Here is a 19,108-nt window from a genome sequence, read left to right as displayed (position 1 = left end):
TGAGTATTGCTTAAGCACTTGTCACCATAGAAATCCTGCATCATTTGGTGTGTCTCTATAAGGTTTTCTTGAGATCCATGCAAAATTTAATGCAGGTGCATAACTCCTCTAACCACGTCATCTCGAAATTTGCAAACTGTGTGACAATGTTCTGCTCAATACAGCACTGGATAATAACTAACAGACATACCAAAATGAAACTTCTGGCAGTCACATTAAACACAGGGACACCAACCATATTTCACTCCAACATACAACTGGCATGAAATTACGAATGTTCTGAAATTTTTTGGACAGACCTCTTACACACAACAATGCATCATACTAACATAAATTTGGGAAAAAATCTCTCTCTCTGTTTCTCTTACACCCAGGTTTTTTGAAAATTTGCAATAAAACATTGTTTTAAAGTTGATTAACACCATACTTTCATCTGCAACTCAGAAATGAAATGGGTAAATTCTCCAATTTTCCAAAGAATTATCCTCTAAGCATCTGCATATTGCTGTTGTCGCTGTGGGAGTTAACACAATGTCTTTTATGCGTAAAAATACGAACTGCTACTGTATGCACTCAAGTGCTTCACAGGTTTTGTCTTTGTGCCCAGCCTGGTGCTCTTTAAGGGCCACTGAAATAGGGGGCTGGGCAATAACAAGTGTTGTCAAGACTCCAAATTCAAAGCTGCTATAGCGTTTGTAGTCTTGCATTATTAAACATCATACCCCAGTTATTTATTCATCTCAGTCATCCATTAATAGACGTAAATTAAGTAAAGTTTGTTTATAGTGAAATTTCATAACAAATTGTTTAATTACAGTACACAAATTGTAAACTAAAATCTACTACAGATCCATCTTTATATTTCTTTAATTAAATGATAAAATTTTTTGTGTGTCTTCTGAGATCAACACTGTAAACTCATCCTTCCCTTGTGAGCCAAACTAGTGCAAAATTCTGCATACACCAATCCAACCAACATCTAATGCAGTTGTTTCACAAGCACTAGTATGACAACTAACCAGATGGTACCTGTGTGATGCCCACCACAAAATTGTGGATAACTACAAGCTCTACTATGTGCTGAACAATTTGTGTGCAAAAACATAAAGACTTCAACAACTTCTTCATTATCTCTGTCATTTGTATTCTCTCTGGGAGGGAAAGGCAACCCAAAAATAAGCTCCTTTCTTGTAATTCATTTCTCTATTCCTCCAATTGTCCCCATCTTGGTTTTCCCCACAACCTCACTTTCCTTCACTTGAAATTTTTCATCCTACTATTCATGTACCTAGATATTTTACATCTAGTTCCTGTTCACACACACACACACACACACACACACACACACACACACACACACACACACACATTTTAATCCTGCTGAGAGCCATCTTCCCCCCCCCCCCCCCCCCCTCTTTTCCTTCCTGATACTTCCTCTCCTTTATAATTTTCCCTAACCACAATTCTTTCAACTCCAACAAAACTTGTCTGCAGGAACAACCATGTATAGCCAATATATTGTGTGTGTGTGTGTGTGTGTGTGTGTGTGTGTGTGTGTGTGTGTGTGTGTCACATGGCGTCCTCTTGAAGGACTTTTGTAATTGTGCAAAAACAGAACACTACATCTACTCTTGATAGTGCTTGTGGTTAATAATAAGAATATATTCTTTAAAAAATGATACATACAAGAGTGCAGGATCTTTTGTGAAATGAAGTACACAAATTATTTGAACTTGATTAAATGCTAGAACATTATTAGAACAGTTCTCACCTCTCCCAAAGATAAAAACCATTGTCATCTATTGTAGGAATCGTATGTTGGGGATTCATTTTCAGAAACTCAGGCTTCAGATGTTCTTCAGCATCAAGGTCTACAAACTTGCTGTTAAGTTTCACACCAATGGCAGCAGCTACCATCTTAACTGTTCTGCAGGGTGGACTCCCTGGTATACCATAAAAGTCAAGAGCTGCCATTGCAAAACTGCTGAAAGAAATTGCTTCTTAGTAAGTTACTACATGCTGAATAATATCAATGCATAAAAATGTGTCGAAAGTGTAACATGTGGTATTCATATGTGATCATCATGTCAACACATTCAGGTGGTAGCTGAATAGGTGTGTAAATGGAGACAGAAAATAGTTTAAGTCTTTATCTCATGATACTCGGTTCAAATGCACATTACTGGTTATACACTAAATTAAACATATTAAGTAAAAGTCCTTGGAGTGAATAAAAAGTTAAATTAGAGTCAACAAATTAAAAAATTCATGAAGCTCGGTTTGGCACGTTTTGCACTACCAAATCCATCTTACTGTATTGTCTTGAAGAAATGACAAACTTTATTTTGAATATTTTTATTACCTATCGTTCTAAAGAATTATCTTCTACAGAAATATGGCTAAGTATGAAATATATTTTAGTTATTGTATCTGTTGATCTAAGGATTACTGCGCCACTCCCAGTTCCCATACACACCTTATCAGCAAACGAAACTCCACAAGCAAGCAAATGATTATCAATATAAGGATTTCCAGCAGCATGCTACATATACAGCAGATCTTTACCACAAAAATGAGCCTACCAACTGAGTGCACAGAATAATGCAGGGCCAATGCTGTTACCACCTTGGCAAGTAAAATTAGTCATATACCACAATCTCACAGGAAATTTCAAGAGAACAAATCACTAGGTTTTGAGATTGAGAACCTGGAGTGATTCCCACGACTGTACATTTGCACTGGAGGATTACTTCCATAAATTATATGTTGCCACACAATTACCATTAAATACTGATTTGATGCCCCAAAGATGAAACAAAAGGCCTGACCTTCAGTACTAAAAAAGAGCAGTCTTATATTTACAATGTCTACAGTGTCTTGTTCTTATGCTGCCTCTTAAGAAATTATGCTTTTATGGCATGATGTTCTGCTTTATAATAATGAAAACTGATGATCTTTGAAAGAGCTTTGGAGCTTTGGGACTGAAGGAGACCAGTCACTGAAAAGCAGATGCATTGAGTCACTGACAGGCATGCACACAATAAAAGAAGACTCGCTGGGTTGCGGAGTAACCCTTTTCAGCTACTGTAAAATACACATAGAAAGTAAACAAACAAACATGGTGCCAACTGGACATACATCAGTGCCTCATTTCGGCAGGTGGACTGATGTAGGGTGGACTGGGGTGAGGCGAGGGTTGTGTTGGGTGGGGTGGTTGGGTGGGTAGAGGGACAGAGTTGGGAGGCAAGGAGAGGGGTTAGGGTGGTTGGCTAGCGATTCAGAGGGAGGCAGCTGGTTTGCGGGCTAGTAATGTGGGAGGGAGGGATGGCAGCTGCACAAGTTGGACACTTCTGTTGAAGCTGGTGGAGAGCACTGCTTGCTGAAGGTGACATGGGGACATGATTGGTAGGAGCCAACAGGACAAAGGGAGGAGCAACTGTTGGGTGTAACATGTGGGAATAGCAGGTTACCAGAGATTGAGGCCAGGATGACTACGGAAGCAAACAATGTGTTGTGTGTGTAACTTCCAGCTGTGTAGCTTAGAGAAGCTGGTGATGGTGGGAAGGGCCCAGATGGCCCGGAGTGTGAAGGAGAAATGAAACTGAGCATGTTGTGTTCAGCTGCATGTTGTACCACTGTGTGGTCAACTTTGTTCTTGCACTGGACTCGCATTCGGGAGGATGACAGTTCAATCCCGCATCCGGCCATCCTGATTTAGGTTTTCCGTGATTTCCCTAAATCGCTCCAGGTAAATGCCGGGATGGTTCCTTCGGAAGGGCACGGCTGACTTCCTTCCCTAATCCGATGAGACCGATGACCTCGCTGTTTGGTCTCTTCCCCCCAAACAACTCAACCCCAACCCTTTGTTCTTGGGAATAGTTTGGTAGTGGCCATTCAGCCTTGTGGACAGATGACTGGTAATCATACCTACATAAAAAACTGTGCAGTGTTTGCAGTAGAGTTGGTCTACGACATGGCTGCTCTCAGCGACGGCCCAGCCTCTGGTGGGGTAGGGTAAGCTTGTGACAGGTCTGAAGCAGAAAGTTCTGGGTGTGTGGTTTGGGCAGGTCTTAAACCTTCTACAGGTCTATGATCCTTGTAGCAGGTTGAAAGTAGGAGTGGCACAGTGGTGGACTAAGATGATGTGTAGGTTGGGTGGGTGACTGAACACCAGTTTAGAAAAGTTGGGAAGGATCTTGGGCAGGATTTCTCTCATTTCAGGGAACAATGGGAGATAATCAAAACCCTACGATTCAGTTGTTCCAGTGCAAGGTAATATTGGCTGACTGGGGAGAGTTCCTTCGTAGGTAATTCTTGAGGGTGGTGGGAGGATTGAGGGTGTTTGAGGATATGGCATGGGAAATCTGTTGGTGGACTAGGTTTGGGTGGCAGGAGGTAATGCGCCTGTCACCCCTCCCTCTTGCATTCTTAGCTGGCAAACCAGCTGCATCCCTCTGAGCATCTCACCAGCCACCCCTTTCCCAGAGCATTTACTCCATCACAACCAGTATGAATTTGAAAAATATTGGTTTTTTAAAATCTAAAATGTGCTTCTCTCATTGACATCCTAAAGTCCATGGATCAAGGCAGTTAAGTAGACACAATAATTCTTGACTTATGAAAAGAATTTGACTCACCGTCAGCACTGCACCGATACTTATTAACAATAGTACTGTCATACATTACATCAAAAAAACTTTGTGACTGGATTGACATTTCTTGATAGGGAGGATGTAGCATGTCATCTTGAATGGAACCATCCAGAGATTTATAAACAGCTTTAGGCATGCCCCAGGGAATTGAATTGGCTCCCTTGCTGTATATTAAGACATTCTGGTACACAATATTAACAGTAACCTCTGTTTTTTTATTATACAGTTACTGTAATGAAGTACTGTCTAAAAAACACAGCACAAATACTCAGTCAGGCAATGCTAAGATTTTGAAGCAGTGCAAGGATGAAGCAACATACTTTAAATGTTCAGAAATTTCATAAAATGCAAACATGTAGTATTCTCTGGCTACAATAAAATAAGTCACAATTGGAATCAGTCAACTCACAAATACCAGGTGTAACAATTCATACAGTTATGAAATTGAATGATCACATTGACTTAGCCATACGTAAAGCAGGATACTGGGAAAATGCAATTAGTCTACAATAGGGTTCTCTTACAAAACTCATGCAACCCATTCTAGAATATTGTTGAAGTATGTCGAATCCACACCAAATAGAAATGACTGGAATTATGAACAGTGGAGTGTGCAAAAAGGTTCTGTTCTACATCAACATCTATTTCCTCTATACTCTGCAGACCACCAAGAAGTGCGGGACTGAGGATACATACCATTGTAACAGTTATTAGGGTTTCTTCTCATTCCATTCATGCAAGTTTGTTTGAATGCCTCTGAGCATGCTGTAATTATTCTGTATGTAAGCAATATGTAAGAGGATGTAGTATATTCCTAACATCATCATTTAAAGCAGGTTGTTGCAACTTTATTAGTAGACTTTCTAGGGTTTATACCTGTCTTCAAGAGTGTGCCAGTTCAGTTTCTTCAGCATCCTGATAATACTCTCCCATGAGTTAAGCAAATTTGAGACCATTCATATTCCCATTTCTGTATACATTCAGTATCCCCAGTTAGCCCTATTTAGTACAGGCCCAACACACTTGAGCAATATCCTAGAATGGATCACATGAGTAAGTGATTGCAGTTCCTCAGTATTCTACCGATAAACTGAAGTCTACCATCTGCTTTACACACAAATGAGCCTATGTGATCATTCCATTTCATATCCCTACAAATCGCTACACAAGGGTATTTGTATGAGTTGGTCAATTTCCACTGTGATTCACTGACATAGTCATAGAATAATACTTTTTTTCCTACATTTTTTGAAGTGCGCAATTTAACTTTTCTGAACATTTGAAGCAAGTTGCCAAAACACTTTGAAATCTTATGAAGATCTGAATGAACATTTATGCAGCTTCTTTCAGATCGTACTTCATTATAGGTAACTGCAACATATGCAAAAATTCTTAGGTTACTATTAATACTGTCCAGAAGGCCATTAACATACAGCATGAACAGCAAGGGTCTCAACACACTTTCCTGGGGCACACCTGAAGTTGCATCTACAAATGATGATGACACTCTGTCCAAGTGCTGTGCTGTATCTTTCCTACCAAACGGTCTTCAGTAGTCACAAATTTTACTTGAGACCCAATATGACTGAACTTTTGATGATAAGCATAGTTGTGGCACTGAGTCAAATGCTTTTTAAGATATTATGAAAGACTGAATCTACCCGACAGCCTTGATCCAAAACTTTCAGTATTTCAGGCGTGAGTGGTGCTAGTTGGGTTTTACATAATCAGTGTTTTCAGAATCCATGCTAACTGGCATGGAGGAGTTTACTCCATTCAAGATACTTCATGTTTGAGCTCAGAATATGTTCTAAGATTCTACAACAAATCAGTGTCAAGGACACTGGAGGGTTGTTTTCTGGATCACTTCTACTACCCTCTTTGGAGACAGCTGTGACCTGTACTTTTTTCCAACTACTGAGCACGGTTTTCTGTTTGAGCGATCTACAATATATCAGTTAGAAGAAGGACTAGTTCAGCCACAAATTCAGTACAGAATCTGCTAGGATTTCCTTTGGGTCCTGGAGCATTTTTCAGTTTAAACTGTCTCAGCAGTTTCTCAACACCAGTGACACTAATACTTATTTCACTCAAGTTTTCAGTGGTACAAACATTAAATTGGGGAAATTCTCCTGGATTTTTATTTGTAAAGGAACATCTGAAAACATAGTTAAGCATTTCAGCCTTTGCTTTGCTACCCTTAATTTCATCTCCTGCTTCATTCGTTAGGGACTGGACACTAACATTTGTGCCTTCACATGCAATCAGAATTTCTCTGGGTTTCATGAAGGAACACTTGACAATATTCTGCTACGGTAGTTATTGAAGGCTTCACACACTGCCCTCTTGACAGCCAAGCACACTTCATGCAGCATCTCTCAGTATATAATTAAAGTCTCCACCAAAGATTACTTAAGTACACACGAACTGAGGTATTCTCTAATGTTTTTGATTACATCAGGAGATGAGTCTGGTGGGCGATAGATGGATACATTGCTTTTCTTGATATACCTGTATATCAATGATTGGCTCATGAGAAATGATTCAAATAATTTTCTTTTTCCACGTCACACATTCACCGCCTGTGGTGAAGGCATACTGACATTCGATTTGCTTACTGATGTATGTTCGGCAGCGGTGACACCATGACACCTTCTCTGCAGTTTAATTACCTCAAGAGCCAGATTCCATGCTTTGTCCAAATTAAAACCAATATCTCTAGTTATTAAATTATTAGCTAATCTAATCTCTATAGCTTCCTTGAACACAGAATCCCAAAAGGAAGAGGTGGATATTACAATCTTCACATCATTGTAATTCATGGAATGCCCTGTATCAATACAATGTTCAGCAACAGCTGACTTGTCTGGTGCTGGTAAGCGTGTGTATCTTCAATGATCCACACATCTCACACGAATGGTGTGAGTTGTTTGACTTATGTATGACTTCTCACAACTTCCACAAGGAATCTCACACACACCTGCTTTACAAAGCAGTAAATCTTCCTTTATAGAGATGAGTAAAGCCACAATCTCTGTGGGTAGCCGGAAGATCACCTCAACACAATTTTTCTAACAAATGCGGCCTATCTTCGAGGAAAGAACACTCACATATTGCAAAAACTCATTTGATCTGAAGGAATTACTATCTTATTTCCCATCATATGCCTGCATTGTAAGTTTTACATTGAACGCTCTACGAATTTGTTGCAGAGAAAATCAATTCGCTTTAAAAATGCTCTTGAGGTGTGTGAGCTCTTCTTGCAAATTATCTTTATCGGATATACAGTGCGCCATATGCACTAAGGTCTTAAGGACACTTATGACCTTAGGGTGATGGCAGCTACTGGCACACAGGTACAGATTTGTGTGTGTTGGTTTTTCATATATGGCATGTCCTAATGTGCGATCATCTTTACGGCACACGACAACATCCAAAAAGGGGAGGCAGCTGTCGTTTTCTATTCCATAGTAAATTTTACAGTAGTATGGATAGAACTCAAATGCTCAGGTAATCTATGTAATTCATTTATCCCGTGCTGCCATACCACATGTGTCGTCCACGTACCTCCAGAAGATCGTTGGTTTAAAATTTGCTGAGTCAAGTGCCTTGTCCTCGAAGTCTTCCATGAATAAATCAGCTACCAGTGGGGAGAGGGGCTTCCCATATCAACGCCATCAATCTGCTCATAAAATTTATGACAGGACATCGAACAACAGAGTACACTTGGCAAGGCTGGTCCAATCACCTTTACTTTGCAATCTGTCTTTTTGTAGCCACTTCGCGAATCCACGTCCTGTCATATACTTGACGGGTAAGGGCTAAATTTTGCTCCTAGTCCGAAGACTTTGCTGATATCATCTTTCATCAGTGCCATTGAAGAAGCTGTTCGACCGCTGTCAGAGGATTCTGCTGAAGAAATCAGATGTGACACTTGCCGAGCAATTACAAATCATCATCCACAAAGAAGTAATGTTTCCAAGGAAGATAGATGTGCAATACGAAAGCTGTGTGAGGATACTGACAGTCATCCTGCGTACTAATAAAGGTAATGCTACCGTCCTTTTGTCTCAAGAAGTCTACAAGGAAAAGACATGAGGTCTACTTAGTTCTGGTGCATACCAGAAGATTAACAAAGATCCTACCAACAAGGTGACAATAAGACTGCTGCCTTGCTGAATGCTTCATCACTACTAAAGGAAGTCACAATAAGTTTAAAAGTGCGAGGTGCAGTACCACCGAGCTTTTATGGTCTTCCTAAACTTCACAAGATTGATAAGGGTGAGAGTGAAGGGGACGTGACTATAACGGGCACTATTGGTTCACCAACGTATTTTACTGCCAAATATTTAGCTTTCTTATTAAAACCATTGGTAAGAAAATGCAGTCACCAAATTCGTAATTCTATGGATTTTATCCAGAGACTTAGCAATATCAGGCTGAAAAGTACAGAGGTGCTTGTTAGTTTTGATGTGGTATCATTAAACACCCAGGTACCTTTAAAGGACACTATCTCTCATCGGCCAACATTTTGATAAGATCACTATGGCCTTATTTGAACATGTGCTTTTATCATCTTATTTTCAGTTTAATGGTGAATTTTTTGAGCAGCTTGATGGCATTGCTATGAGAAGCCCCGTCTCCCCCCTGCTAGCTAATTTATCCATGGAAGACTTTTAAAACAAGGCACTTGACTCAGCAAGTTTTAAACCAACGGTCTTCTGGAGATACGTGGACGACATATTTGTGGTGTGGCCGCATGGGATGGATGAATTACATCAATTTTTTGAGCATTTGAATTATATCCATGCTACTATAAAATTTACTATGGAAATAGAAAATGACGGCTGCGTCCCCTTCCCGAATGTTGTCGTGAACTGTAAAGGTGATGGCACATTAGGGCATGCCATATATTGAAAACCAACACACACAAATCTATATCTACATGCGAGTAGCTGCCATCACCCTTCACAGACCATAGGTGTCCTTAAGGCTTTAGTGCATAGGACACACTGTATATCCGATATAGAGAATCTGCAAGAAGAGCTAACACACCTCAAGAGCGTTTTTAAAGCAAATGGATTTTCTCCGCAGCAAATTTGTAGATCATTCAACGGAAAACTTGGAATGCAGGCATATGATGGGGAAGAAGTATTAATTCCTTCATATCAAATGAGTTTTTGCAATATTTGGGTGCTCTTTCCTTGAAGATAGGCCGTATTCTTGAGAAACCCTGTGTTAAGGTGATCTTCCGGCCATCCACGAAGATTGCAGCTCTACTCGGCTCTATAAAGGACAATTTACTGCTTCGTAAAGCGGGTGTGTATGAGATTTCCTGCGGAGATTGTGAGAAGTCATACATGAGTCAAACAACTCGCACCATTCATGAGAGATGTGTGGAGCATTAAGATACACACGCTTATGAGGGAGAGACAAGTCAGCTGTTGCCGAACATTGTACTGATACAGGGCATTCCCTGAATTACAGTGATGTGAAGATTTTAACATCCACCTCTTCCTTTTGGGATTCTGTCTTCAAGGAAGCTATAGAGATCAGATTAGTTAATAAATTAATAAATAGAGACAATGGTTTTAATTTGCACAAAGTATGGAATCCGGCTCTTGAGGTAATTCAACTGCTGAGTAGTTGTCATGGTGTCACCGCCACCGAACATACATCAATAAGCGAATCGAACATCAGTATGCCTTCGCCACAGGCGGCGCATGTGTAAGCATATTTCCTTGCCGATGACCAGCGTCTGTGACCAGCATGCACAATACCACTGCAGTGGAGCATGTAAGGCCATGCTTCGCATCTTATTGTCAGTCTTGTGACTCACTCTGAGGATGGCTGGACAATATGTGGCCGAAATATCAGTGGAGGAAGTTTTATTTGCGCAGCTGCATTCCCGAAATTTAATAGACTATTCATTACACCGTGAGAAGTTGAAACACAAGTTGTGCCACAAACTCCTCTTCTCCCCAATCCTATTCAGTACCTCCTCATTAGTTATGTGTTCTACCCATGTAATCTTCAGCATTCTTCTGTAGCACCACATTTCGAAAGCTTCTATTCTCTTTTTGTCTAAACTATTTATCACCCACGTTTCACATCCATACAGAGCTACACTCGATACAAATACTTTCAGAAACGACTTCCTGACACTTAAATCTATACTCGATGTTAGCAAATTTCTTTTCTTCAGAAATGCTTTCCTTGCCATTGCCATCTACATTATCCTCTCTACTTTAACGTCATCAGTTATTTTTCTCCCTATTAGCAAAACTCATTTACTACTTCAAGTGTTTCATTTTCTAATCTATTATACTACACTATAAACAATTGCATCAACAGTAAAAAACTCTGAGGTTACTATTAATATTATCTGTCAACTATTATTACACAACATGAAGAGTGAAAGTATCAACACACTTCCCTAGGGAACATCTGAAGTTACTTCTACTTCTATCAACAACTCTCCGTCCACAATAACATGCTGTATCTTTCATACCATGAAATCCTCAATCCAGTTACTTTTTTAAAAATTTATATGGTAGTCCTTTCACCAATCGACATTGATATGGTACAGAGTTAAATGCTTTTCAGAATTTGATCAATACATACTCATGCACTTGGTTATCGTAACTCATGGCTTTCAGTATTTTAACATTAGAAAAGCACATATTGGGTTTTGCACGATTGATTTTTTGGAATCTGTACAGGATGGCAAGGAGTTTATTCTGTCTGAGATGTCTCATTATGCTCAAGCTCAGAATATGTTATAGGCTACGACATCAGAGTGCCATAGTTCAGCAGGATGCTCCACTGCAATTTGAAGCTAAGTTACAAAAGTCCCCCCCCCCCCCCCCTCATGCTTGCAAACACGATGCATCAATGATGAAGAGAACTCATCATTTAATGCCAAAACCCAATATCAAAGCTTAAGTTAATTGCTAACTCCTCATGCTCCACAGATCAAATGCTGCAAGTTAAGTAATAATGCTCAATACTTTTTTATGACATGACATTTACTATACGTTGTGGCATAATCAACAAATGCACAGCAGTAAGTCATGTTGTTTATGACATTACTTTGCCATTTTTCCATGGTTATGTTTCCTGGATAACCATACATTTGGACCAACATGCACAGTGCGCATTAATCAGGTGTCCAATAATCAAAAGAAAGTAATAGGTCAACCAATTAATAACATATCACTGAATGATGTCAACCCTAAGGGCCCGGGTTTGATTCCCGGCTGGGTCGGAGATTTTCTCCGCTCAGGGACTAGGTGTTGTGTTGTCCTAATCATCATCATTTCATCCCCATCGACGCACAGGTCGCCGAAGTGGCGTCAAATCAAAAGACCTGCACCAGGTGAACGGTCTACCCGGCGGGAGGCCCTAGCCACATGACATTTCCATTTTTTTTTATTTCGTTGTAAATGCTGGGACACTCAGTTCATTCCCCCTCCATTCCCTATCCAGTATTACTCAGCAAAAGTGGGCAATAAGAATACTGTGTGAAATATGTACCACATTATCTTAATGAGATTTCTTCAAATGATCTGTAACTATCACACTTACTTGTCTGCACAACTGATATTTAATAGTATTTGCAACTAATCGTTAAAATTAATTTTGTATAAACTCTTATTTATACAGCCACAACACATTTCACATTTGGTAAAGGATTTCACATAGTATCATTACAAACATACTGTCTCCAACCATGAACACTGTGAGATAGGCTAATTGTTTCCCCTTTAAAGTTAATTAATTCAGGACATGTCTGGCTGTGGTGGCAACAATCATTACCAAAGTACAAGAACCCAAAGAAATTCTGCTCATATGTAAAAGTGGTTAGTGGCACCAAAGTTAGTGTACACAGAACCTAGCAAATGACACAGGAATTGAAATTGAGGTTAGCGAAGCAAATGCTGAAATGCTTAACTCCATTTTCACATGTTCCTTTAGAAAGGAAAACACATGAGATTTGGAAAAAGGCACAGGTCACACCCATCTAAGTATAGCAGAAGTGATCCACAAAACTATTGTCCAGTATCCTTAACATCAATTTGTTGTAGAATCTTAGAACATATTCTGAGTTCAAACATAATAAGGTATCTTGAACAGAATGACCTCTTCGACGACAGTCAGTATGGATTCTGAGAACACTGATAATGTGAAACCCAATTAACAATACTCTCACTGACAGCTTTGGGTCAAGACAGACAGGCAGGTGCAGTATTTACCGATTTCTGAAAAGCATTTGACTCAGTACCACATCTACACTTACTGTCAAATGTTCAATCATATGGGTCCTCAAGTGAAATTTGTGACTGGACTGAGTATGTTGTCTTACGATCAATCTTTCCTTCTCATCCCGTCTGGCAAGTCTCCCCTGACCCAGGGTTCTTGGTGACTTTTCTGGACTGTACCCCTTTCTCTAAACCTCTCCTGTCCTTTTTCTTCACCTATCTTCCTTTTCCTTCAACTCTCTTCTCCCAGAAGAAGGTGCCACTGGCTCTGATAGCTTGTAAAAGTTAAATCTGTATGTGTGTGTGTGTGTGTGTGTGTGTGTGTGTGTGTGTGTGTGTGTGTGTGTGTGTGTGTTTTTTATCTACCCATTTACATTACAATATGTTGTCTTGGATGGGAGTCATCATCAGATGAAGTACCTTCACATGTGCCCAAGGGAAATGATTTGAGACCCTTGCTGTACATTCTGTTTGTTAATGACCTGGTGGACAAGATTAATAGGAACCTCAGAATTTTTGCAGATGCAGTTATCTGTAATGAATTACTGTCTGAAAAGAGCTGCATTAGTGTTCATCCAGATCTTGATATGATATGAAAGCGTTGCAAAGTTAGGAAACTTGCTTTAAATGTTCAGCAAAGTAAAATTGTGCACTTCAAAAAATGAAAAAAAAATTGTAGTATCCTAAGACTGCAATATCAGTGAATCACAGCTGGAATTGACCAATTCATACAAATACTCTGGTGTAGCACTTTGTAGGGATATGAAATGGAATGATCACATCGGCTCAGTTGTGTGTAAAGCAGGAGGCAGACATTGGTTTATTGGTAAAATATTGGGGAAGTACAATCACTTACAAATCACTCACATGACCCATTCTACAATATTGCTCTGTGTGGGACCTGTACCAAATATGACTAACTGGGGATACTGAACATATACAGAGAAAGCCAACACATTGTCTCAGGCTTATCTGACCCATGGGAGAGAGTCATAGAGATATTGAAGTGGCAGACTCTTTAAGACAAACAAACTATCCTGGGAAAGCCTACTAACAAAGTTTCAGGACACCAGGAATATACTACAAACCCCCACATATTATGCACATAGGAATCATGACATAAGATTCGAATAAATTACAGCACACACAGAGGCATTCAAATAATCATTTTTCCCATGTCCCATACATGAATGAAATGGGAAAAAAACCTTAATGACTGGGTCAATGTGTCATACACTGTCATGCACTTCACAGTGGTTTGTGGAGTGTAGATGTAAATTAGGAGATATAATTTCATTAGGCCTACCATGCAAAAATACATGGGTAAAAGCTGAAACTTAAGAACCAACAAAATAATCAGCTTTGTAAATCAATTGTTCCTGATTCTAAGACAGTGATTCATTTTGACTAAATTTCTGTAAGTCAAAAGTTATTAATTAATTAAGATATGATTTCAACACACAACCCACTCATATGTTTTAATATTTCAAAATTCTGCTCTCATAGTACTATAGCCTGAAATTTTCTGAACTCAGTGATCTTTAGACCTCTCAAACTTTGATTTTTAAGGGAAATATTCAAAGCTTAAACTTCTGTTAAATAAACTATAAATGGTCTCTCTCTTAGAAGCTGCGGAAGTTTTGTTGAACACAAAAGTACAATATCATTATAAAATAAAATAGTAGTGCCTCATGTTTCTGTAAAACACGAGTATTCAAACAACATGGTGTATTAAGTAATTGATGCTAAAAATCCAGCCGGACAAGTTTTATATATTCTCCCTTCTGTATCATAAATTAACGAAGCATTCTCTTGTAATATGCTAAAAACCATGAAGTGATGCATTACTGCCCAAAGGATGAGACTATAAATAGCCAGATGCAAGGCAGGAGAAGGACTTGGACCGTGACTTCGTATGAGAATAGACTGTGTTAACTGCAGCGATGAAAATCTTTATGGACTTTGCGAAGTGTACCATGCACTATCAGAATTGTTGAGAAATATGTTAATGTTATGAGAATGGTGGGCGAACAGTTTAAGTACAGACCTCCAACTGTGCACTTACATGTAGCCAAGCTATGAACGGCTATTATGGTGTATGTATTTTGTGACTGATGAATGATCAGTATCTGGCATCATCAATATTATATATGTTGTGTGAGTAGGCCTAAACTGTCCAGAAATTGTGACGATGTGTGTCTGTGTTTTTTAATTAACATGCCTAAGGTTCCTTATACTAATGCACTTCCACTATTGAGATTTTAGATTCACAGTTGGCGGTAACAAATTTAAGACAATACAGCTTGACACTACAAGGAATCACAATGAGAAGATCTCATGCTAACTGGTATCTCTGTTGCTCATTGATTCATTTCACAGTCCCAAACATTCTCATTGATTGTTTTTGTAAAATGAAAAACCCTACTTCTTAGCAGCACACAGTTGCACGATTTCTAATCTCTGACACTTACAAAAAATAAGAGCTGGTTGGAGCCAATAAAAATACCAAGATATTTATTAATTTAGAAACAAACTTATTACCTTCTCAAAAAAAATTGGAAAAGACTCATTACAATCATTTTATTCGTGGTGTAAGTGAATGTGCTGTTGCAGCAACTTCTCACTTGCAGTATAAAGCTACCACCAGTCCACCACCTCTGGCACAACTGAAATGTATTATCAGCGCAATTTGTTATGGATTGTGATCATTACATCTTCAGGACTATATACATTATTGATCAGACATTTGCCAAAACAAACAACATAAGTAAATAAATAGTACTGTGTCAATGATGGTACTTACTGATGTGCCAGTATTCAGTTAGGTACATAAGAAACCAGTACCAATATACATGTTTACAGATTACATGGCATATTTGAAAACAGGACAAACACAACAGTGTATATGAAGATGGGCTGAACACATTCCAAAAATTGTCAGATTAATACACACATTTCACCTGTTGTGTCAATTGTGGGCTAAAATCTATTCCAACTCATTAAAATTCTCTGACTTAAAGACTGACTCAACTATGTGCAAGATAAATGAAGATTTAAGACAAGCCATCTATGTTTATCTACATGCTACAACTTTATGAACACTTTGCACGCCACCATATGCTGGTCGATTCGCTGACGGCTGTATAAAAACTGTCTAACGAATCAAACTAACTACAGATCTATTTTGACAAGTAACATCAACTACATACCAAAACTTACCCTCCCCAGTAGCTTTGACATCTGTGAAAAATGCATCTGCTACGATTCACTTTTGTAACTGCAATGCTGTCTCAGTATTATCCATATGCAGAAGTTCTAAGCAAAGCTTTTACAGAAGAACATGATATATCAGAGCAGTTGAGTCAAAACCTCTAATATGGCTATGACAACTTGTTTCATTGGTGCCGAAACGCGAAATATCCTCTTCAATGCTATTCCTGTTACAGTGTGTTCTGTTGCTGACAGGATGCTAAATTTGTTTTCATCTCTTTGCCAATTACATAAATGCAATACTTGTCCCAAATATCCATCGATCATATGTTACTGCAATCGTACGAAAAACTCACAGTTCGTGATACAGGCTATTATGATCGATTAGATTTACTTTCATTCCAATTGATCCGCAGTGAGGAGGTCCTCCAGGATGTGGAACATGTCAGAAAAACAACAATACATGACAAATATTTACAACTAAAACAAATAAGCTAATGTACCATTCCACAGGTCCCAAGTGGAATGATCGTCATTTTTAATGAACACTAAGAGTCATTTTACAAATACTAATGCACTGAATTTAAAATAAAGTTTTTTATTTATTTATAGGGTAATAAACATGTATTACAACTACTGTAATACTTATTTACAATGAACACATTACTGCACTGAAATGGTGCAGAAGTTAGATTACACACACACACACACACACACACACACACACACACATTTTCAGTGAACACATTACTGCACTGAAATTGTGCAGAAGTTATGTTGTACTTATATACAAATCAGTTGGTTTTACTAAGAAATTCATCAACGGAGTAGAAGGAGTTGGCCACCAATAAATCCTTTAGGCTTCTCTTAAACTGAATTTCGACGGCAAATATAACGTAGAAAAGATGTTACACTGCACACTACAGTGCACTAACAGTTCGTGCTATTCAAATTCAGCTAACGTTAATAATTGCTATTTACATTACTGAACCCGAAATGATTTGGAAGAACCACCTCTCCGTGGTTGACTTGACTTACGGAGCTAAGAAACGCCCATTCCCACAAGTATTAACGACACCGATACCATACATGATTGTTGTATATCATCCCATCACTGTCACGTAACAGTAATGGTCATGTTAATCGTGTGTCAGATAAAGAAGTGAAACAATAAATATTACCGATACCGGTTTGGTCCACATACCAGTTTCTGAGTTATTTTCATTTGTAGGCTACGCCACAAAGTGAAGTAAAGATTGCAGTAAGCGATAATGGGTGTTATAAGAGTTTTACAAAGAAGTGTAAAGTTGAACACATTTGATGTTCTCACACTTTCAACAAAACATTTATAACGATATTGAAATACCGCCTACCGTATTCCCGCGTGTTCTGTTCTGTGATATAACCTCCGCAGCACAGAACACCAATATTGTAGTGGTGGGCAGCTCGTGAACGAGTCGTTTAAATTAACGCTTCACTCCATCCACTGTGTTTGTGGGGAACGATGGGTTTGCGCGGGGTTTTGGCGCTGAGGGTTAAGGGGAAGGTAGCGTCAGCTGCTTCCTGCAGTGCTGACATAACTACAGGTGACAGTTTACGTTTTGAATCTGGAGGGTTATTATCCTCAACAAAAATAAATCTACAGGAAAACTTTTGAATTATTACTTAAAGTAGATATATAGACTTTTTGACAGTGGCAAACATAAACATTCTATTTTGGATTAAATTTTAAAAGGAACCTAAAATTGGACTGCATTTCGTTGGTAGCCCTAGTTTTCAGTCCATGACTACAACAAATAATGTTTCACTTGGCAGATAAAGACTTTTCTGGGCGCTTCATGAGAAAATGTCGAGCAAGATTAAATGTAATACCTTCTTTATATGTGACAGGCTTTTCTGTTTATCTTTCCTTTGTCCCCTTCGACCATACTCTAAGTTAGCTCAGACGTTGTAAGAGCGTAAAACGTTGCGTGCATGTTACTGCATAGTTCGGCCATCTGTTGGTAAAATTATGAAGTATTACGAAGCTTTATTGTACGAGCGAGGCGAAGCGAGCGTAGCCGCTGCTGAGCGTCGAACTGGGCAATTTCGCCAGGCTTCCGTTCTTCATGAATGAACTACTTCATTTGAACGCTTCACGGCAAAGGGTGAAATGCATGAAGCAGTTCACGGGAATGATCGAGTTCGACCCATCTCTACAATATAGTAGAAGTGCAAAGACCACGTTATTATACGGAAACACAGAACGACACCAGTTTATTTCTAAATACGCGAATTAGATGACAATATTTTTCATTTAATCTTTGAATGTGGGCCACATAGTGCAGTAATATAGGTTTTTGAGATCTTGCAAAGTAATATATAAAAGAAATCTCAATCAAAAACAAACATTAATTACTCGTAGCTGCAGTTTACATTGTGGAAATTTTCGTAAGTTACGTCGTCACCTTTTGACTGTGAAATTTTTTTGTAAAACTCAATATTGCGATTTTTGCCTTGTGGTCATTATCATGTGGAAATAAAGAGATTTAGCACATGTCAGACTAAAAAATCATCTGACATTTCATGCATATATAAATGACTTTTTCGTTTCCACGTATCCTAAACCACATTATGTCCACTCCCATGATCAAAAGTGGAATAGTAGGTTACACAAATAAATAACTACACAGCTAAAGGATAACCAACAGGTCATTTACAAAAAAATCTGTGCTACAAACCAAGGATGTACTGTAAAATCTATAAAATCCGATTTATTATTTTTTCTGTTGATTGTTATTTATGGATATTCAGTCATCTGAAATTGAACTTCTGCACAGTTCAAATAAATTTATGAAACACACAAAATACTACTTTACATCAACTGAAAAACAAATTGGGAGCAGAGCAGGTAGGCACTCCATGAATGTAGCCAAAATGTTTTTGCCAATGAGACATACAAAGAAAATGAACTGCAACACATAACATTTTTTGTCTTTTTTCCCC

General features: G+C 38.7%; 1 protein-coding gene across 1 annotated transcript in view; it reads right to left on the bottom strand.

Annotated features, from left to right (window-relative positions):
- LOC126161588 (glutathione S-transferase 1-1-like) overlaps positions 1 to 17,626 on the bottom strand; it is a 50,835-nt gene extending 33,209 nt beyond the window's left edge. Inside the window, exons 1-2 of the mRNA XM_049917533.1 lie at positions 17,497 to 17,626; positions 1,772 to 1,981 (exon numbers count right to left, since the gene is read on the bottom strand). Of these exons, the coding sequence (XP_049773490.1) occupies positions 1,772 to 1,974 (203 nt within the window). The 5' untranslated portion in view covers positions 1,975 to 1,981; positions 17,497 to 17,626. The remainder of the gene's footprint in view (positions 1 to 1,771; positions 1,982 to 17,496) is intronic.
- Between the last annotated feature and the right edge of the window lie 1,482 nt (positions 17,627 to 19,108).

Source organism: Schistocerca cancellata, chromosome 2, assembly GCF_023864275.1.
Source record: "Schistocerca cancellata isolate TAMUIC-IGC-003103 chromosome 2, iqSchCanc2.1, whole genome shotgun sequence".
Taxonomy (NCBI): Eukaryota; Metazoa; Arthropoda; class Insecta; order Orthoptera; family Acrididae; genus Schistocerca; species Schistocerca cancellata.
Note: the sequence above shows the minus strand (reverse complement) of the source record. Positions and strands in the feature narration are given on the sequence as shown.